A 21861-nucleotide genomic window follows, 5' to 3' on the forward strand; every position below is an offset into this window, starting at 1 on the left:
GGCATCCTGACAGAGGAACAGAGGGCCTGCGGGGCCACCCAGGACTGCGGAGCCCAACTCCGTCTGAATGCACAGATAATGACAGGAATCCTGTCCAAACTTCAAAACAAAACAAAAAACAGGTCTGCTGCATCCTTCCTAATTAAGGCTTTAGCCCACTGTCTTCTACAACCTAGATAAAAAGTCAGATACCCAAATACGGAATTGGCTGCACTTTGGGAAGGCACCATTGCAGAACTAGACTGTTTTCTGGGACCCTCCTCCAGATCACCTAACACTCAAGTCCTGTCAGTCCCTTGCCCTGACACCCTCTGGCTGAGAAGCCCCACCCTCTCCACTGCCAGGAGACAGGTTGCTCTCACTCCCTTTTTGCAAGGAGCCAATAAGCCCAACTCTGCCCCAATACAGGTGTATTCCTGATGGTCTTTGGTAGGAAGGAATCAAAAGGGCCACTGTTTGGGAGGGATGTTCCATGAAGCTTAGCTTTGGAAAACTTACATGTGTCCCCAGAATCTCCCTCACTCCCAACCACCCCTATCAGAGAGCCTTCCCTGCGGAGGTGCTGTTGAGCGTGGATATGCCAGAGTGAATTCCCGTTCCCTAATCCAAGACATCAGTCTCTTGGGAGTGAGTTTTCAGTGTTCTTGAAACACAGGCTACGTCACAGTTTAACCCGAGTGGGTCTCCGGCTGTCACAGGAGCAAACTGAGGGTGTCCCATTAAGCCATAAACCTTAGAAACACAGGGCATGCAGAACCTAGTTCAGATGGTGCCTCGGGGTGTGAATTTTTAGAGCCAATTCTGAAGGCACATGGAGAGACTCCAGGGGCTGGTAGTCAGGAAGCATGACCTCAGAGGGCTGACAAGACCCCAATTCCCCAACTTGGGTTTCACTTCTTAGTATTTCAAGTGCTTAAGCTCCAAATGGGAAGATATCTGGATATTGATGATGTAGTATTGGTGCCAGCTCCAAATCCTGAGACGAAGAGGCAGCTGAAATCCAAGTGACACTGGGTTATCTGAGATCAGCTCTCGTGCTGGTCTGATGTATGCCACCAGCTAAGGACTGACTGTTGCCTCTCCTGTGCTCTCTCCAGACTTGTCATCACTCCATTTATAGAGACTTTCTCTATGTGGGAAGTACCTTTCTAAAAGCATCTCACTTCATCTTCACAAACCCTAAGTTCGGTAAGTAATTCTCATATGAGGAGATTGGGGCTCAGAGAGGTTAAGTGACTTGCCCAAAGTCCCATGCCTCCAGTACTATGAATACTAATGCCTGGTACCTACCGAGTTTTGGCCTTTACCCTTTGCAAAAGTTGGTTTATGGATTGATTGATTTGTAAGTAAGTAGGCCCCAAGCCTAGAGTGGAGCTCAATATGGGATTCAAACTCGTGACTTTAAGACCAAGACCTGAGTTGAGATCAAGAGTTGGACACTTAACCAACTGAGCCACCCAGGCGCCCCAATGTTCTTTCATTTAATTCCTTGAAAAATGATTTTTGTTAGGCACTGGGAATATCCCTATTTTACCAGAGAGTAAACGGAGGTTCAGAGAAGCAGGAAACTGCAGCTGAGCATAGCAGTAAATCTATAGCTTTGATCCGAGACAGATATCGGCCTCTGATAATTCCTTGCGCTTCAGTTTGGTCCTCCATAAAATGGAGGTAGCATGTTAAATTCTTAGGTTACTCGAGAAGACTAAATGAGTTAATAGATACAAAGCATCTTGGAACAGCCTAGACTTTAAAAACTCAAATCTTAATTTTCTAAATTTAAATTTAAGTCTATGAGGTCTGATTTGCCACTGCTTTAAGAGTAGGATCCCAGAGCTAGATCAGACAGACCTGAGCTCACGGCCCCTTCCCAGCACACCTGTTTCTTTACAGAGGCAAATCATCTCACCTTTCTGAGAGCTAATCTCATCTGTAAAATGGAGATAATCATGAGACTGATGTCATAAACTGTTATAAGGATTAAGTAAGATGATACAAGTAAATCCCTTAGTATAGTGCCTGGTATGTCACCTGAGATATCACAACATGCAGATAATTTTTTTTTTTTTTAGGATTTTATTTATTTGAGAGAGAGCATGGCAGGGAGGGGCAGAGGGAGAAGCAGACTCCCCAATGAGCAGGGCACCCGATGTGGAGCTCAATCCTAGGACCCTGAGATTATGACCTGAGCTGAAGTCAGATGTTTAACCAACTGAGCCACCCAGGCACCCCACAATGTGCAGATAATTCTGTTGGTGATGTGCGGAGGTGAGCAGCAGTGCTCTGGACACACAAAGATGCATCATTAAGACTCACACTTGAGTGGGTCAGACACCCACAAAATAGAAATTCTCATTGTGGAAATGTCATAGAGCTTCCAACAAAACATGATGAGAAAGTGAACGAGGGACGCAAATTCTAAGCGGGAAGGGAAATTCAAAGCTTCCTGGATGGGACAGGTCTCTTGGGCTCAGGCAGGCACATTTTCAAATGTGTTCAGTTCTGCTGGCCTTGGAGGATTCTTTCAACAGATTCTTTCCTTCCTGATGGTCTCAGTTCTCCCCTGACAACACATTTCTGTTTGCCTATTCTTCCCCTACCTCACACACTCCTTCAGTCTTCCGGGAAGAATCCTTCCTTACTCCTCTCAATCTCTTTAGCAATATGTCACTGTGAGTTTGTCACGTGGCCTGAGTTCTTGACCCACAGTGACTAGGAGCTCTTTGGATGGGGGGAGGGGTAGCGTGCTCACTGTAGTTAACTTCCAGAGCTCAACATCAGGCAGAACCCCTAGTGAGTACAAGCTTGTTGAATGAAAGAAGACCAGAAGGTGACCTGCTTCTCTTAGATTATTAAATGTATGATTTCATTGATAAATCAATTTTAAGCCCCATTTTGCCCATTGGAAGTGCTTGAATAAATACAAACGTGAATAAAACTGAAATTTTCACTGTCTCAAAGTATTCGAGGCAGGTAGGCAAAAGTAAATAAATAAAAGAAATGGGCAAAGGGGAGGTGGCAGCATGGTGCCACCATCCAGCATCCTAGCCCCTTTGAGGACTCTGGGGAACGGTGGAGAGGCTGCTACAGTCCTATCCCAGCCACTGATAGAATGGAGACTGCCAGGCTACTGTCAATGAGTTGTCCCTTGGACACTATGCAATTTTGTCTCCTGGAGCAGCCTTGGACAACGGGGTTGTCGCTATCTTATGGACACTGAGGTCACATAAAATAAGGAGGTCTGTGTCCTTGTTTTGACTTCTGGAAAGCTTAGAACCAAATTTTGGCCCTTTCTATACATTTTTGTTGCTAAGTTCAATCTTAGTTCCAACATGGCTATAATAAAAACCTTCTTGGGAGACGCCAATTTGCCCAGTTTGGGAGGTGGAGAGTAAGGCGATTTCCTGATATGCCTTAGGACAACTAAAGCTCTGGTGACCGTCAGAATCACAGGGGGTTCTGCACTTGGATTTGGACAAGGGAACCCTTGCAGTTCCCTATAAAACTAAGGCAGAAGAACTGACATGAACCCTGATGATTTTTCCTTATCTTTCCTTACTTCTGGTCTTGATCTTGTTTAGGCCAACTTTAAGAGGGTCACTGATATAAAAACCTTGAAGGGTCCCTCACTGCCTGTGGAATGAAGCTAAATTCCTTAGCATGATGTTCAACATCAGCTAAGTCAAAGTTGGGTTTATTGGCTTGTTGCAGTGAGGGAGACAGCAGCATATCATGGGGGACATTGGGGCACCTCAATAAGGAAGTGTCAGCTGGGATTCATTATAGGCTTGGGACTTGGGTTAGTTTGGGGAAGGTTACCGTAAAGTATAGTTTTGCTCTGAACTGCGTGCTGTTGGAAAGGAGGAGCAATTCTACGAGTGGGTTCGTTTTTATCTAGAAGGAGCACATTTTGGAGTGGCCTGCCCTGAACCCCATCAGTACCTACCTCAAAGAGTTGGAAATATTAACCTCACATTGGCTGCTGTCAGGGTTGGTTGTACACTTGTTGTCTGTGTTCCGCGGTTAAAACAAAATCCAGATCCCTGTCCACACATACTCTTACTGCCTGTGAGTGAGAAAACATGGCGGGCCGCGATGGGCAGCCTTGATCCGACATGCGCGGCTCGACTGCAGTAGCATTACGAGCTGGTCTGAGGCTCACGGCCTATGAGCCTAACCAATTTAAATAATCTCATAGAACCATCACCTCACACAAAGCTATCCTGAGACCACGACAAGTAAATCAAAACAGGGCCACTTCCTAATTTTGTCTAATCAAAGACAAGAGCAAGGTCCCTGTGGTGCCCACAAAATCCCCAATCATAGAATTGCCCTCACTCTCTGACAGCATCCAAGCTGGGACGAGCTTGGCCTTCCCAGGCCCTCCCCTGAGTCACCCAGTGGAAGCCTCATTCTACAGTACGTTCTAACACTCTCTTACTGAGACACCTCATAGTTCCCCATGGTGCTCGTTCTTCCTCGCAGCAAGGAGCAATAAAGCCCCCTGTTTAGCCACAGATGTGTTTCTCCTGGTCTTTGGCCGAGAGCCTTGGCCCTGGCATTGTTCCCCTGCCCCTCCTGGTTTCAGCTGTGTTGGCCTCCTTTCAGTTCCAAGAGAATGGGAAGCTCAGCCCTGCCTCAGGGCTTTGCACTCACTAGTTCTCTGTGCCCATGGTACCTACTCTCAGGTCGTTTGGGGGCTGAGTCCCCATCCTTCAGATTTCTGGGGGGAAAATAACCACTTGAGAAAGCCCATCATGCCCCCATCTCTTAGTAATTTTATAATCACACCTTTTTGATTGCTTACATGACTCTTATCTCTCTCTAAATTATTATGTGTTGCCTGTCTTCCCCCACCAGAAATCAAATATTAAAAGATCAGGGATTATGTCGTGTTCACCTCTGTATCCCAGTGCCTCTAGCATTTCCACAAACAGCTGAAACACATCCTACCTTGAGAATAGCGGCATCTTCCTAATGGATCCCTTTGCCCCCAGGCACTTCCATGTCCTGTACAGCTCTTACAGAACCATCTGAATTGGTTTTCTAAAACAAAGAGAGCGTCTGCTGAAGGTGTCAGCACCTCCCCCAACCTGTGGCTCTTGGAGACCCCTGTGCTCGGTCCCGGGGAACATTCGCAAACATGCCCAAGCCTCCCAGCTTCCAGGCATTGACTAGTGCTGCTCCTTCTCTCCAAAATGTTCTTGCCCACTTCTCATCTGCACCCCCCCCAACCCCCTCGGCCCAGGCCAAAACCCTAGCTCCCAAAGTGCCTGTTTGGAGTTCTCTCCATTCCTTCCTCCCCTCCTTGGGGCTCCCTCAGCTCTGCTTTCACACTCCTGGCGTGACCAGCTGTACCCTGACTTCTGTCCCCATTGGCTGTATACCTGTTGTCTTTCTCAGAGCCGTCCTGCCTCCAGTGTTTGCAGGGCAGGGGACCACCTGCTGTCTGTGCCACTTTCTTCAGTTGTACAGTAAGAATTCTTTGTACTGTAGGGGAAGAAAACTTCTTTCTTCCTCTCTAGGTTCATTGGCTGGTCTAAGAATTAATTGACAGAAGACGGATTAAGAGGAGAAAAATACATTTCGTTTCATACATTCGCATAGGAAAATATGAGACTCAGAGAAGTGACCAGAGCAGGCAGCTTTTACACCTTTTAGACAAACACATCTGTGAAGAATTGACAAGAGCAAGGGGTCTGGGCTTGAGGTAATAAATGAGTGAAGAAGTAACAAGGTTTGTTTAAACAGCCTTCTCAGCCCTCAGTTCATTCTCTGGTGGATGAGGTCCCGCCCCTGGCACATGGAGGGTAATTTCCCATGGAGATATATTTCTTGCTTTCAGGGGACAAAGGGGGGCCAGAGTATCCTTTCTGCACAGGCTGTTTTAAGTAACTTATCAATATGCCAAAGTAGCACATTTTGGGGTGGCCTACTCTGAACCCGGTCAGTACCTACCTCATAGTTTTTGTGAGGAATAAAGCAGTTAATGCATGTAAAGCACTTAGGACAATGATTGGCACAGTGTTAAATGAACACTGATTAAATGTTTGATACTATGATTAACATTCTTTTCTGTATCTTTATTACTGGTCCAAAGGGAGCATCAATACATACAATACGTACTGTTGTTGAATTTGGTTGGAGCAGGGCAGGAAACGGCTCAAAGCCTGTTGGAGCTTAGTACTGTTTTTTTTGTTGTTGTTGTTTTTGTTTTGTTTTTAAGTGGCATACTATGTTCTCTGTGTAACCTCAAACTCTCCCTCCAGCCCCAAGATTTGAGGATAAGAGGCAGGGGCAATTGAGGGAAGAGAAAGCAGTCCTAAATGCTTACCTACTGGTAGGGCATAGGGCTGGTCTGACCTAAAGATAGACACCTGCCTCAGAAATGTGTTTTTAAAAAGCTTCCCTGGATCCCTCATTCGAAAGACACTTATCCTGGAAGGAACAGCACCTTTCACCATTACCTCAGACTGGGTCTTACTTTTCCCGTATCCAGGGAGGGATGGCATTATAAGACCACCAGATGATAGCAGAGGTGGCGGCTGGGGTGGCCAGAGAAGTCTGGGTGATGAGTTGTCCCCACACTTTCCGAGGGCTTGTTAGAGGAAGGGTTGCCAGAAAGTGCTGGATGCGAGGGAATGAAAAGGTTGCAGAAATACCGGGTGTCTCCTAGGATGAGGCTGGTCTAATGGAGAAGCAGGAAGACTAAGTCGTGGTGCTAATTCTTCTACTTTTTAGCCAGGGCAGATTCCCAAAGCTCTCTAGCCCTGGAGGGTGGGGATATATAGCAGGGGACTCTAAGTCTAAATGCGTGCTTTCACACACCCTGGGCAGTGTCTGCCAGGGGGCTCCTTGTCTGACCCACCTTCTCTGAATGGTACCTTCTGAGTGTAGACGACAGCCAGTCTCAGGAGGTGTGGATTCCCGGCAGCTGCTGGGTTGGTCTCTAGGGACCAAAGGCTCACAGGCACAACAGGGTGATGTCTAGGCTGTGACCAGATGGGCTTCCGGGGAGCAACTGGTATTTCTCTGAGACATTGAGGTACTCTGAGATACCTTCTCTGAGATGAGAGCTCTCTTCTCAGCGGGAGGCCTTACACGAATCCAAGCTGTTTGAGCCATTATATACTCGATGTTTGTATGCCATTCACAAGTATTTTCAGATACTCACTTGTCTAAACCATTGATCAACTTATGAAGTTCTCATTTCTGTTTCATAAATGAGGAAGCTCAGAAGAGGTGACTTGTCTCAAAGTTTGGAAACTTACCAGATATGTCACAGACCAGGATTTGTCACAAGTCCATATTGGCTTTATCCAAGGAAAATGAATTACAGAGATGGAGAACATATTTCAACATAAAATGACCTCTATTGCTAGGCGGCCCACAGCCTAGGTGGGTGTAGTGAGTTTTGGAGCCAGAACTCCAACTCCAAACCTGTCAGGTACTAGGGCAAGTAGATGCTCATTCTCGCTTCCCTCATCTGTGAAATGGTATTTCAGAGGATAAATGACACTACCTAAGTAAACACCATATTCATACCTTGAACATGTGGATAAAAACACAGCATCTCTTGGTAATTCTCTTTCCTAACTTCGTTTCTACCTTCAAACTACACTAGAAATGGGCTAATTGGGATTTTCCTCTGCCCTTCAAAAGTTTGCTTTGGGTCCAAATACTTGAAATTAAGCCATAGGAAAGGAAATCTGCCTCACTTGCAGGCCAGCTGATACGTATGGGGCAATCTACCTTTCCTAGGCTGGCTGGCCTTGGGAGACTTTCCCAGTGGCCTGGCACCATGGTGATTTACCCGGCACGCTTGACTGAGCATGGCCCTGGCTGGGAGGATTATATTTCATCCAATGTTGAAATCACTTGAAATTCCTCTTGCTCATCCAAAGATACAGAAATAAAAGAAGCAACTCATGGTCCTGCTGAGGCGAGATCTTTATTGTTAGCCGTTCTTGCATCTTTTATGTTCTATCTGCCAAAAATAGACGGCTCCAAGTCATGTAAGAATCACACGCACATGGATGTTACTGTATACCTCACACATTTCACCAAAAGATCAAATTATATTTTTACTGTCTTTATAGACTTTAGAGCTCTATAGAAGCTTTTGAGTGGAAAGATGACATTTTTATCACATTCACTTTTTCAACATACCAACATTCAGAGGGTTCATTCTTGGGTGGGCAGGAGGCCAAACCATCTTTTGTAAATGCCCTGGTCTGAAAACTGTCTAGAGACTAACCCACATGTACACACCGTAACTCAACTGAAGTGATAGCCAAACTCTTACCCCCCTCTTCTTCTTCATGACTTTCTCATTGTGGTGAAAGCCCCTTCACTTCCTGCATTTCTATTTTACTCCTTAGTATTAATAGAGGGATGGTGCTCAGCTACTTGAGGAGCTGAGGATTCATGAAGTCATTCTAAACCACTTCTCAGACAGGTCTCCCTGAAATATTCACTTGTCCTCTGTTTGACCACTGGTTACCAGAGTGAGTCATCCATTGGGCTTTAATCCACAGGAGGCTGGAATGACAGCAATACTAAGGCTATGACTTTATTAAAACTCTCATTTCCCTCAAACCTGATTATTTCAAAGCTATTTTTATTCGATGATTGTTTGTGAGTTTGTGTCAATTTGCAAGTTTTTTCCAAACCACCTTCTTAAATCAATGTAAAAAGAGCTTATCTTCTCTCATATATGCAATTCCTTAACAGATTCAGGAGAACAAAATCTCTCTCCCACAGATGACTTCTATAGGCTGTGGGGTAAAAGGAATACTCTTTACAAAATATGAGTTGGGGTTAGAAACTACATTCATGCCTTTTATTTGTATCTACACACACACACACACACACACACACGCATACATATATATATATATCACTATATAGTTACATGTTATACATTATAAATTTTATAGTTATGTATTATATAATACAGTTTACATGTATATAAAAATATGATTCCCCAGATCCAATCCATATATAGATCTAAGGAACAAGGAAAGTAAAATCTAAAGACCAAAAATTTCTTTTGGATTCTGGATCCTTAAAGAAACCATACTACCACAGTGTTGCCATTATTCCTATCTGTATTTAAGACACACACCTAGAACATGGACCTATTGTTGGTCCCTTTTTCACTGTCTTGTCCATTTCAGATAAGCATGATGCAGTCTACACACTCAGATCCATTCACATTTATGCCTTTGTTTTTAAAGGTAAGTGCTCACTTCTCCTTTATTTTATCTACACTTTTCTAAGGATTTTCTCCATACTTTTTGAGGCATGTTGCAAGTTTTCTTGAAGAAGAAACTGGTACGGAACTCAGCACGACCCTGGGAGTACACTCTGGTGACTTGCTGCTTGTGACCTAATAGAGACTTCTACAGGTTCCTATTTCCTCCCATTCAATAGTTAGTACTTGTACCTTTTCTGGACACTCTGCCACTTCAAATGTGCCTCTTACATATAAATATTCCTTCGCACGTAACTCAGAGCTTAAGCCATGTTCCATTGACTTTTGAAACTTCTGCTGATGTCTGCTCTGTCACATTTCCTAAATATAAACACTCGGAGAGGGGTCACTCTTTTCAGATTCAGCAACTTTGTTATCAGTTATTCCGCACTAAAAATTTGTAGTCACCTCTTTTATCTATTAAAGAGTGTAAAATATTTCACAGATAAATCTAAGAGTTTCACATTAATTTAATTAAATCTAAGAGTTTCACAGGTACTTTATCAATGAGAAATATTGCTCTTGAAGCAGAACCAGCTGGAAGAAAAAGCTTGAATGAAGTAAGCCTCTATGCATTTACTAAGGAAGTATCTATCTCTACTCCAAAATTACAAATGAAATAAAACCAAACAATAAACTTCTAGTGGCAGTGGGACCCGAATGTTTATTACTGCCTCACTTTCTTCTAAACAGGCAACTCTTTCTTGTCTCTGTCACTTCTCTTCTATTTGGTACTCAGCCAACCTCTGAGACACAACTGAACTCCCCCCTCCTCCAGAAAGGGATTTCGGGTCCTTGTTGAGCTCCTTTTCTTTAACTCCCTAACACTTAAAAACACCTGTGCCTCCCAATTTCAACCAGTATTGATGTCTTCTATGCATATAAGCTCATTTCCACAAATGCAGACTACAGAGCAGGGCCTTATGTCCCTTGTATTGCCACAGTGCCCAACCCAGAGTCCTTTTAACACTGACCTCATGAACCCTTGTGGGAAAAAGACACAAGCTAGGTCCCCCCATCCCATCTCATGCAGCCTATGGGTGCTAGCCCTCTCTGACTCCTGATTCACTTAAGAGCACAGGAGCTTCAAGTAAGTAAACTAAATTAATCTGGGTCCTGCATCCAAGATGGTGGGTTTAACTGGTAGTGTGAAATACCGTAACACCTGGGAACTTTTGGATTTATGCTGCACCACTAGTCCACAGACCCGACCACAAATGACCTTTCTCTATTAATTCCCACATTTGCCCATTGGTGTCTTTCACAGTGTTTCTCTCAAGAACATTAAACACAGTGCCCTGTCCCTTTGTTGTGAAACATGGAGGCTGTGCTATATATTGTTTCAGAATTGCTGGCATTCCCACTGGGAACAGAGTGGGCCTCACCCTCTCCTCATGACTAAGTCCAGAGAATGTGTGGTAAAGGAGTTTTGTGACATTTTAACCTGAGTACTATTCCAACCATTGTCCGTGAATGCTTGCTTACAGGGCCTGTATCGCTGTACTGCTGATCACCATAAATACGAGGTAAGCTGCTCTGAGCTGTGCCCAACCCCAAAACATTTGTGAACACTTTATAAAGCAGGCTGTATTACAGCACATCTTCAGTTTCCTAATTTCAGAAGTCTGGTGGGCCTACTCTTTTCCCCAAACAGAATTTTAACATCTCTAATGCTCTCGTTTTTGCCAAGCGTGGGCAACAAATACCGCCTTTAACACTAAAATTGTGTCACTGACCTATAAGGACATATAATGGGGATTGTTTTCCAGTGCTGGGGATAGAATACATGAATGTATTTTCCAACTCTCTACGGCAAAGAGGTGCAGTGACAGAGGGTCATAATCAGGCCTCCAAAGTAAAGGGCACATAGGCTTTGGGATAAGAAATACCTGGGTTCAAACTTAAGTGTGCCATTTGCTAGTTGGGTAATCTTGACCAAGTTAGAACTTGTTTTCTCATCTGCCAGATAGGAATAACACTACCTCCCTCAAGAGGGTTGTTGTGAATATTTTAAGATACACAGAGCTCCCGGCATACTGCTACAATATAGTACTTAATAAATGTTAGTATTTTTATTATCCAGGAGTTTGAATTGGCTAGAGTCCAGGACTATTAATTTTTAATCTTCCCAGAAAAGTCATCTAGGACTAAAGTTAAACATATTTATCCTGTGAGACTATTAAATCCTTGTAAGGTTAACTTAGTGGGTAGAAAGGTTAGAGCACTAAGGTGGAAGGATGTTGCCCTTGCCTCCATTCCATTATGGCTCCAACACACACACACACACACACACACACACCCAGATCAAACCTGTCCATGTCTCCAACCCTACTTGATGAAAATGCCTATGGTCTCAAAGGTTAGAAAACTTTCAACCTTTCAAAACAAGAATGGGAAACTGAGGCCTCAGGGCAGTGTATATTCCATTAGAAAAGGAAGGAGGGAGAGAGAGGAGGGGATAATTACTATATTTTCTTGTCATTAGCAATATAATGGCTCCCATGTGTTGGAATCCCCGTCTGATGAGAAGAAATGACTCGAAGGTCATGGATAGATCTCACTGTCCACTGTGAAAGCTCTCGCAACACCTTTAAGCCCCACAGCTTCTTCTCGAAGAGACCACCATCTCCACCAATCATGGGCATCCCATCAGCCTCGTTGGGGGGAATCTTGTGTTCCAACAGCATCATTAATTCCTCCAGCTGGTAAGCAAAGGCAGCAACTTGGAGCAGGATGGTATGTATTGCTTGATGGAAATCCCCTTCAGCTGGAGTAAAATGCACCTGCTGGTCTTCTAAAAGCCTGGCCAACATAGCATGGAAGGCACGATAAGCTTGGAGGTTCTCTTGGAGTCGCTCTGCCTCAGTCAGCTCACTCCACCGATCAGTGCTTGCCATTGGCACGCCATCCACAGAGTCCAGGTTTATGTTCTCGTTCAGGCCCTGATGCTTCATCTGGCCAAGGATACATAAAAACATCACATCTTCTATAATTATCCCAAAATTTTCATTTAATTTCTAAATCTCATGTGAAGTCTTATAAACCTTCCTGGTCAAGGATCCAAATTGTAAAGAAAATAAAAATTCTCCAAAAGGAACTCTTCATTTGGGATCCAATGTTTGGACTTTAGGAAGACCTTACTCTCTCTGAAATGATATATACTGCTTTGACTACCTATTCACTTTTTGTGGGAGAATTTGCAGCTTTCATTAGATTCTGAAGGTTGAAAAACACTGGTCTACAATTTTTCCTTCCCACTTTGAACTCCCTCCTGGAAACTGGAATACTTGAATCATACTGGAGTTTTAAGTATTTTAAAACTTGAAGACACTGACCAGACCTATTAAGAAGCCCTAGAATTAACCCACTGCAGAATTGTTCTAACCTCCTCTCCTTCATTATCCACTCTTAATGGTGAAGACAATCCTTTAAAGAATTCAGTGGGAATTAAAGAAAAATTTAAAAATAAAAAACGTCACTTCAAAGAGTCTGACTTCTAACTGGTGAGTCTGTATAAAGATAAACAAATTCTCAGAGAATTTAAATTTAGAACTCTCCTTTTCAGTGTTTCTGTAATAGCAGGCCTTAGGTGGAGACTGATGGGGATCTCCCACTATCAGAAAACCAACCTGGAACTGCATGGTTAGCTCCTTTGACACTTCCCTAAGTCCCCAATGAATCTTCTAGGGGGTCCTTTTGATCGTGTAGGTGACCACTCAGACACACAGAGACTTGATATATGTAATGAAAGAGTGGGTGGCTAATACTGTACAAAAGAAATTCTTTGGGTTTATGCTGTTCTTCTCCCAATCCTATAAACCTCATTCTTTCATTTACATAGCTCAAAAATTCAGAACAATGTGGATGAAGAACCCACACTTAGAGGGCCCATGGTTAATCTATTCTGGGAGAATTCAGACTGCAGGCAATCAAATTAGGAATAGTCTCCACGACATGTAGCCAATCCTACCCAGAAACCTATGGCTATTTTCTTATTCAAAGAACATGTCTCCTAAACAGCCCAGAGAAGAAAATAAGGTCACAGGAATTTCCTTAAAGGAAGGAACCATGTCAAGTAATAGGCGCCCAATCTATGAATGATTTTATGATTAGGGCCTTCATGGCTGGTAATGGGGGCTGGAACATGATGATAAGGAGCTGCATCAGAAGAGATGAAGTGAAAACAGACAACAGCAAATTAGGCAACTTACATAAGATTCCAAAAGAGCAGTCAGGTCTGAACGAATCTTCCTTGCTAGCCAGATAGAGCGGCTACAGAGGTCCCGGCGGTGAGGGGTCAGCGGTGAGTGCTCTGCAAAAGCCATCCCCTAACTCAACTGTCCCAGGAAACAAGTGAGCTGGGTTTGCTCCTGTCTACACTGGTCCAAATAAGAAATGTGACTCTCAGACTAAATCCACTGGGCATTCTCTACTAATGGGATTGTGCACCCCACCCCCACCTCCCTGCCTGACTCAGAGGTGGCAGCAAATTCCTGGCTGTGGATTTTTGTGCCTGTGGAATCAAAGGCCCCTTTTTAATCAGCTTTCTTTCCTGCAGTGTCTGCCTCCATCTCTCTCCTCCACCAGGGCCGAGCCTACTTGTTTTTATGTCATTGTTTTGCTTTTGCACTTAGCAACAAGGTCACTATCACACTAATCCTCATGACACCCCTGCCTAATGTGATCTACTTTATATACACATAATCAGTTCATTTTGTTATCACCGTCCCTTGCACTCCCCATGTCCTCTTCCTTCTTTCTTTCCTTTCTTGGCCTGGTAAAGTATTCAATACTATTAAGTTATTATCATCAATATAGCTGCCATTGATTAAGCAGCTACTCTGGGACAGACACTGTGTGAAAGGCTTTAAAGCCTTTATTTGATCTTTAGGATAATTCTGTGAGATAAATATTATTTACCCCATTTTACATTAAGAAACTAAGGCTTAAAGAAACTAAATGTTGCACAAAATCCAACAAGCAGGCATATCATTTAAATATAGGTCTCTGATTCTCCCATTGACTTTGCAATTTCATTCTTTAGGTTTTTTATATTTTGCTCAAGAAATAAAATTTATGTGAAATACGTCCTTTAAAAAAACAGCATCTTTTCACTTCTATTGTTTCATTACATATTTAAAGTTAGTTTCATTTACACTCGACTAAACATCAGCCAGGTAAGTCATCTCTAACCTCGATCTTGGTGCCTTCCTCGTAGCTACAGGATGAAGAAGGTACTGTTTAGGCCTGTTCTCTTCCAAAGGACAAGAAACACCCAACCCTGACTGGGAAACAGTTCTAAGGCAGTCTCAAGTGACAACATGCTTTTCTTTTTCTTCCTTATCCCAGTCATACCACACTGCTTCTTAACAAATTCCGAGAATGAGCTGGGATTTGAAATAAGGGCAAAAGAGTTTAAAAGCAGGTGCAGAATTCTCTTCTACTGCATCTAACTTAACTCTGCAGGTTAGAAGATGATGCTCCCAGAAAGAGCTAAGTCATCCCCAATCAACTAACTTTCACAATTTCACACCATAGACATTTTCTCTAAATGGAAACACATGCCTTCTCAGGTACAAACTTCCACAGGGAAACAATAAACAAGGGGTGGAGAGGAGTTAAAGTGAGACTGGCAGCCCACAGTAGGCCTTTTAAGAAGGTAGGAGGATTCTATTTTTTCTTTCCTTTTTTTTTTTTTTTTAAAGTTAGTACTTGCTGTGGACATGGAGTTTTGTGAAAAAGTACTGATATGAAATGTTATCAAGGTTTTGTCGTTATCAGACTAACAAACCTCACAGCATCCTTAAAGTTCTCTCTACTAGATTAATAAAGCCATCTTTTCCAGAGGGCTCAAACACAGGAGGAGTTTCCAAGCTGGCCAGATGATCATAGAATCCTATGGCAACTCAGCATTAGCGATCAAGAACCAAGAGTCAGAAGTGAACTATCTTACTCTGCCCGAGAGAAGCAATAGCACCTGCCTTTACATAAACGTCGTGCTCTGGCCACTGGATTCTCAGTTAACAGCATCAGTTGTTTTAACCCTTTGGGTAACTGTAACTCAGTACAATCAAGGAAAACAAGTTGCTTCCATGAAGACAACTTTTATTTTTCTTCTTTACATATTTATTTTGGATATGCCTTACCTAGATTAAGAGAAAACAAGGATTTGAAAAGCAGAGTATCCCTTTTATTATAATTTCTTTTTACATAACCTTTTCAACCTAGATTCAGGTAACTACCTGTCTCTCCCATCAAAGGAGAAGGGTCCTGCACATTACAACAGGCAAAAAAGGCTTTTAGGAAATAAAAATATTTTAAATTGATCCATTACAATTTTTTAATTTTCTTGAGTACATTGAAAAGTGGGAAAAAGGAAGGAAAAATGGTACTTTAAACAACCAGACTGTAATAGCCTTAGCCGGGTTTAGTACACTCTTTATATTTTTTCCAACAGGTACAAAGGAGGTTCAAGTGCTCTATGTAGATGCTTTTCCATACCTGAATTCTTTTTTATTCCCAGTAATCCTGGCCAGTGTTTTTCCAAACTCTCTGGAGCATAGTAAGTCTCAATTATGCAGAATAACCTTGGATAGCCAGAGACTAGGGGAAAGCACATCTCCCAGAAATAATACTTGTATTTCAATTACATTTTTAGAATTTTGAACTGCCAATTCAGATTGGAGAATATGCAGTGGGGAGAGTTATTAAAAAGGTAACTCAATTTGACTAAGAGTAGAAAATGCAGAATTTTAAGACTGAAAGGGCTCCTTGGAAGGACACAGAAGTGAACAGCATGAGAAGCAGACAGGCAAAAGGAAGAGGGCCTAGTATAAGACAGCTTACTTACACCACTCTTTATTGTGCTAGCATCTCTTTCTCAAAAGGAAAAAAGATAAAGTCCATGAAGAATATTTTAAGATTGACTGCAAACTGCTGTAATAATTTACTGAAGCAAATTATAGGCAAGTGATACCTACAAAGAGGACAAAAAACAAAAGGAGGAAGAAAAGAAAATTTCTAATTATTAGAACTAACTTGTTGCTTTGGTGGGGAGGAGTGTGATATAGGGAAGAACATATTTTCCCTGAATCTCAAGTTTTTTTATGCAGTTTGCTTTTGTGTAGGTGGTTAAAATATCTGATGACTAACCACTGCGAATATAACTTATAGAGACAAAGGAGATAAATGTGACAGAGACAAAAGTAAGTGTGGGGTACAGATGCGAGCTAGTGAAACAGTACAAAATGGACTTATAATGGGAGTGGAACAACCTTGTTGTAAACCCACCCAATCAACCTGATAAGTATGTTCAAATGTACTCAACATACCAAGTCAATTCCAAATCCTTACTGTGGGCAGGAAAGCATATTCTACATCCCTTCTATCCTTATTCCATTTTCTACCCCCACACTGGAGGGATGGCAAATCTGCAACACTCTGAAAAGAAACAATAGTGCATTTAAGTCTGTTCACTGTAGGTGTTTGACTCCCTATTCCCTGGAATCCCAACCACTGACACTAGTGGGTATAAAGTGAGCCTCTTTCAGAGATGACATTTTGTTACCCCCTCTTTTGGGAAAAAATAAATCAAAGAGAAAATTGATAAACTTTGTAGTTTTAGTGTTTGTGAAAAACAAGCTGTTCCCTATTTTGCTCTCAGCAAAACTTCATTCTTTCCAACAGCCATCACACATTTCTGACAAACAATGAATAGGGCAAGCCTTTAATTCCAGCTTGTAAGGTACACAGGATAGAAACTGCCCTTCTAATTCTCTAAAAATGAGCCAAAATAAGTTTTTAGTCTTCTGGGAGTTATACACTTATACAAAAACATCACCTGCCTCTCCCATGGCCAGTAATAAGCAATCCACCCCAAGAAAATCCCTATCTCAATGGAAGTGGTAATTCCCAGAATTTTAGGTGAAAGCCAAAGCCATTATTATGCAGATTATTAACTTTGTCTATGGAAGCCTTTCCTCTTCTGAAGTGTTATTTTTTATAAAAAGGAAACAGAGTGATTTTCTTTGACTTCAAACTGTACGAGTCGTAGACTATCTCTTCGCTAATGGTAGTGTCCTTCACTAATTGGGATCTGGGATGAAACAATGATAAAGTAAAGCAAAACCAAAAACAAAGCAAGGGGCCAGAATTGGGCCAAAAGGAAGGTCTAGAAAGAAATAATGGGGATAAAAAAAGAAAGAAATTCACAAGAGAAAATCTTTTATCTGTAATTCAGACCCTGAACAACCCTTCTCATCCCCTTAAAATTTCTAAATCTCAATGCTCTAAGAACTCAAAGAGCACTAATTACCAAAAACCTAACATCCTTCCCTAAAAAGGCTTCCGAGAAAGCACTAGGCTACTGTAGTGATTTTGTTAGTGCTGAGGACCAGTTTTCGTTAAAGGCCACTGGAGAGCTATGATTTTAGAGGCTGGCTGTGCTTCTTCAACCCTATATCCTGCCTTCTAAAGTACCTCTTATGGAAAGGACCCCATGTCAGAATAACCTAATCTCTCCCAGCCCCACAAAATATAGCAACGAAGTCCCCCCCACCCAAAAAAAATCAGACTTTCCGTTAATAAATAAGGAATCTCGGGTTCCACAACACAAAAACACACATGTTCAAAGTGCAAATTTCTGCCATTAGTCTGGGACTTGTCTCACTGATACAGAGCCCTGTCTTATGGTCAGAGAAACCATGCAGAGGGCAGCCCCCTCCCTGTAGGGAGCCTGCTTCCAAGCTAGTGAGCACCACTGAGAACCAGATGGAGGTGGTGGAAGGGGACTGAAGTGCTGGGGTCACAGAGGAGGGAGGTGGTCCCCATGAATCCTTCCTTTCTGAAACCCAGCAGGGAATGGAGGAAATGGGGTTGAATGAGAGGGGTGTGCTGTTTTAACAGCTCACCCTGCTAAGGGGCCTAAAGTGCCAAGTCAAGCTGCCAGCCTCCAGAGATTAGAACTGTATGATACTTTGGGGGTAAGTAAGTGTGCTGCAGTGGGTAGAAGCCAGAACCATAGGGCAGCAGTGGAGAAGGGGTTTAGAGGACAGTAATATACTATCAAGAGTTAAAAGCTGATCCAGAGCACATCAGAGTTACAGGTTTAAGAAGGGATCTGCCGGTGAGCAGGAAGTCTGCCTGGCTGGAACCAAGTAGGAGGATAACCCTCACTTTAAGAGCTTCTTCTTTTTTGCCTACCTTTTTGGTAAAGGCAACATCAATTTTATAAAGGGGACAATAGAGGGAGAAGAGAGGGTGTAGGTGTGTGTGCTGTGATTCACAATGGAAAGAGCAGGCCCTTCAGTTATTTTACTAGATTTTAAATGCTTTAAATTTTTTTTTTTGTCCTTTTTATCTTTTAAATACAAAGTCTGAGCTGTCCCACTGCCCAAAGTCTTCCCTTCCACTAAGGTCCAGTAGAGTCTGAATCTTCAATCAGAACCTCTGTGGTAGCACCGAGTATATCCGAGTTCATGACCAGCCCTTCAGTGCCCCCACTGCTGCCACTTCCCACAAAGATCTTCCCATCAGCCATCAGGCTCACCCGTTCTGTCCCACTACAGTATGACTTTGACATCCCTTCAGCTTCTAGGAGGAGGCACTCTCCAGACGTGGAGTTTCCCAGTGGCTCAGGAAGAAGAGGAAGACCCTGCCCATCTGCAGGTTGTGTCAGCGACTCTGGGCTAGTGCCCAAGATATCTGTGCTGGTGATGAGGGCGCCTGCATTGGCAGCCAGAGCTTCAGCAATCAGCACCTCAGGGTGGCTTTTTGCTTTGTGTGCCACTACGCTGTCCTTCTTCTCAAATTTTTTGCCACAGATATTGCAAGAGAACTGGTAGAAGGAATCTGCATCATGCTTCTTCATGTGCCAATTAAGGGATGCCTTCTGCCGGCACGTAAATCCACAGATCTCGCATCTAGGAAGAGTGGAAAAGGAAATGGCTGATAAGAGAAATGAAGAGGGCTCCTCTTCAGGGTCAGGGCAAGCATTTAGAGGTCACATATATAGGCAATAGTCAGTAACACACTTCTTGGGAAAAATTAGGAAAAGCTAACTAGATGGAAAATTAATCTGTTTCATTTGTTTGAAAAACTGAAGGAATAAGAAAAAGTTCACTAAGTAGCATTCCCAATCAATACTCATTCTAATTTGGTAAAAGTCAATAGCAGTGGCAACTAAAATGTTTGCATGGGGGCTAACCAGAAGGAGGATTGATACACACTTCTCACCCACATGCCCACCAGTAAGTAACACTCACTGTAATGGCTTCTCGCCGGTGTGAATCATCCGGTGGACTGCCAGATTGTGAGAACTCTTGAAGGCCCTAGCACAATATTCACAGATATAATCCCTTTGATCTAAAAAGAAAAATAATGTGGTTAGGGTTCCATGGGAAATCCCTATAAGCATTTAATTTTCCCAGTTCATAGTAAGTAAGCAGATCATCAGTCAAGTTAGTTACAATAAGGGCAACACTGTTTTCAATGTATAAAACACCTTGGATAAATAAAATTTTAAAAAGAAATACACCATTTTCAACTTTTTTTTAAAAGTCCATACATTCAGTAGCATAAGGCCTTGTTTAAAAAAAAAAAAAAAAAAAAAAAAAGCTAAACAAAGCAAAACAAACAATTTAATGGCAATATGAGAATTAGAAACCCAATCTCAATCCCTGTAATCCAGATCTTGGAAAACTTGATTAGTAAGTAAAGAACATTTTCCCTGAAAAAACATTTCCCTGAAAGCTTACATATAAAGAATTTGGCACTCAAACCACCACCACCACCACCACCACCACCACCACCGAATTTGGCATTCCCTCGAAGAAAAGTGAACCACAATTAAAGTGGTACTCGTATCTTCTGTTTCAAGTTTAAAAACTGTTACCCAAAATAAACAATTTAAATTCCTCTCAAGAGGTTCAAGTTGCTGCTTTCAAATATATGTAAATAGTACCTATATTCTTTATCTTATTCTCCTACCCCACATCTTCTGCAGCATTCAACTATCTCCCTGTCATTTCACAATCCCCCCAAATTTCACAGCATTTTGATGAATTTGGTAACATGGTGTTGAATCTATGGGCCAAAGGAGCACTGCACTTAATTATTTCTTTATCACTTGGTTTGGGAGAGAAGCAGATAGAGATGCTTTGTAGCTCTTGAATAAATGACCACTATTGTTTTCTATAGTTTTCACTTAAAACTGCTACAGAAAGTCACAGGGAAAACATGAGGATAAGTTAAAAGGCAAATAGTATGCAATTTAATTCTATATTCCATCCCATATCATTCTAAAGTCAAAACAAGAAGAGGAGCCAACTCTGTCTCAAGCTAGAATACATTTAGGAATCCATGGGGGATATTAGTAAATACAGAGGCTAGCTGCGCAGGTCTGAGGCAGAGTCTGAGATGCTGCATCTCGAACAGCGGATCAAGTGCCACCGATGCCTCTTGGGCTATCTTCTACATGCTGAGTAGGCAAGGTCTAAAAATGCACTTTTAACCCAGGGACAACTCTAAGTGTCTCCCAGGTCTTGTCCACCTTTCTAGCTTTATAGTCACATGGCAAGCCTGGGTGGGGCATCCATTTGCTTAAATAAATCACATCTTCAAAGGGAATCTGTCTGCACTAATTTGGAAAAAGAGAACTACAATAACATCATAAAATTGTACTAACCAGATGTAAATATCTGGAATGGACTGAACTTCTAAAACAGTCAGTTTGTCACAGTAGGCCTATGATATTTAGCTAAAGTAGTCTAAACTGGTTGTCAGAAACTACTTTTGTAGAGAACATAATTAACAGGGAGGAGTGGAAAAAAGGCAGCATGCTGCAAGGAACGGAGTGGAGACAGCCCTCTCCTGGAAGCAGCACGGTATAATGCGGAGACTATACTCTGCAGTGATTCAGGCCTGAGCTCAAGTCCTGCTGCTCTGAAATGTCTACTGTGTGCCAGGCCCTATGCAGTAAACAGCACTTTATATGTGATCTCATTTCATCCTTACACTAATTCCCCGTATCAGTGACATTATCCCTTGTTTTTCAGATGAGGGAAAGTGAGACGTAACTTGCCTAAGTCACACATATAATAAGCACTGGGAAGGGTACATCTATCAGTATAACTCTGGGGTAGGAGACAACTAGAATTCTTAGTCTTACCCTCTGTGACTGTGGAGAACATGGCATGTAACAGTACAGAGTCTGGCACCTACTCAATTAGCACTAATACCCATCTTCATTTGTTCCCATTAGCTGAACTGCACACAGACTGTCAGTGGCTAAAAATGAATGCAATCTGAAATCATCCTACATTATGTATAATATAGACATTCAGTTTCTCTTTTTGAGTCAATAACTCCTACAGGAGATGACATGTGAATTCAGTAGCTAGCCTCCATGATTGCAGTAGCAGCAGAAGTGCCAGAAGCTACTTAGTAGTTACCATAAACCAACAGGCAAGCCTCTTTACCATCGAGGTTCTCTCTTCATAATAGCCACTTCCAGTCCGTAAAAGCTCCTGCAAGTATCTACTGGAAATGGCATTAGAAAATCCTGGTTCTTGGGACGCCTGGGTGGCTCAGTTGGTTAAGCAGCTGCCTTC

General features: G+C 42.5%; 2 protein-coding genes across 3 annotated transcripts in view; both read right to left on the reverse strand.

Annotated features, from left to right (window-relative positions):
* Window positions 1-8955: 8955 nt before the first annotated feature.
* Window positions 8956-15144, reverse strand: LOC111149426 (ciliary neurotrophic factor). Its single transcript, XM_022506468.1, has 2 exons — window positions 13465-15144; window positions 8956-12207 (listed from the first exon to the last, which is right to left on the reverse strand). The coding sequence occupies exons 1-2, from the start codon at window positions 13576-13578 to the stop codon at window positions 11719-11721; spliced, it is 603 nt and encodes a 200-aa protein (XP_022362176.1). The 5' UTR covers window positions 13579-15144; the 3' UTR covers window positions 8956-11718.
* A 279-nt stretch (window positions 15145-15423) lies between these two features.
* The window catches only part of LOC111149425 (ZFP91 zinc finger protein), a 51315-nt gene continuing 44877 nt past the window's right edge, over window positions 15424-21861 (reverse strand). For both annotated transcript variants that reach the window (XM_022506467.1, XM_022506466.1), the window contains exons 10-11: window positions 19516-19615; window positions 15424-19173 (exon numbers count right to left, since the gene is read on the reverse strand). In XM_022506467.1, the coding sequence (XP_022362175.1) occupies window positions 18663-19173; window positions 19516-19615 (611 nt within the window). In that variant the 3' untranslated portion in view covers window positions 15424-18662. The remainder of the gene's footprint in view (window positions 19174-19515; window positions 19616-21861) is intronic.

The sequence above is a fragment of the Enhydra lutris genome, unplaced genomic scaffold (assembly GCF_002288905.1).
Source record: "Enhydra lutris kenyoni isolate GAN:26980312 unplaced genomic scaffold, ASM228890v2 scaffoldscaffold22, whole genome shotgun sequence".
NCBI classification, from domain to species: domain Eukaryota; kingdom Metazoa; phylum Chordata; class Mammalia; order Carnivora; family Mustelidae; genus Enhydra; species Enhydra lutris.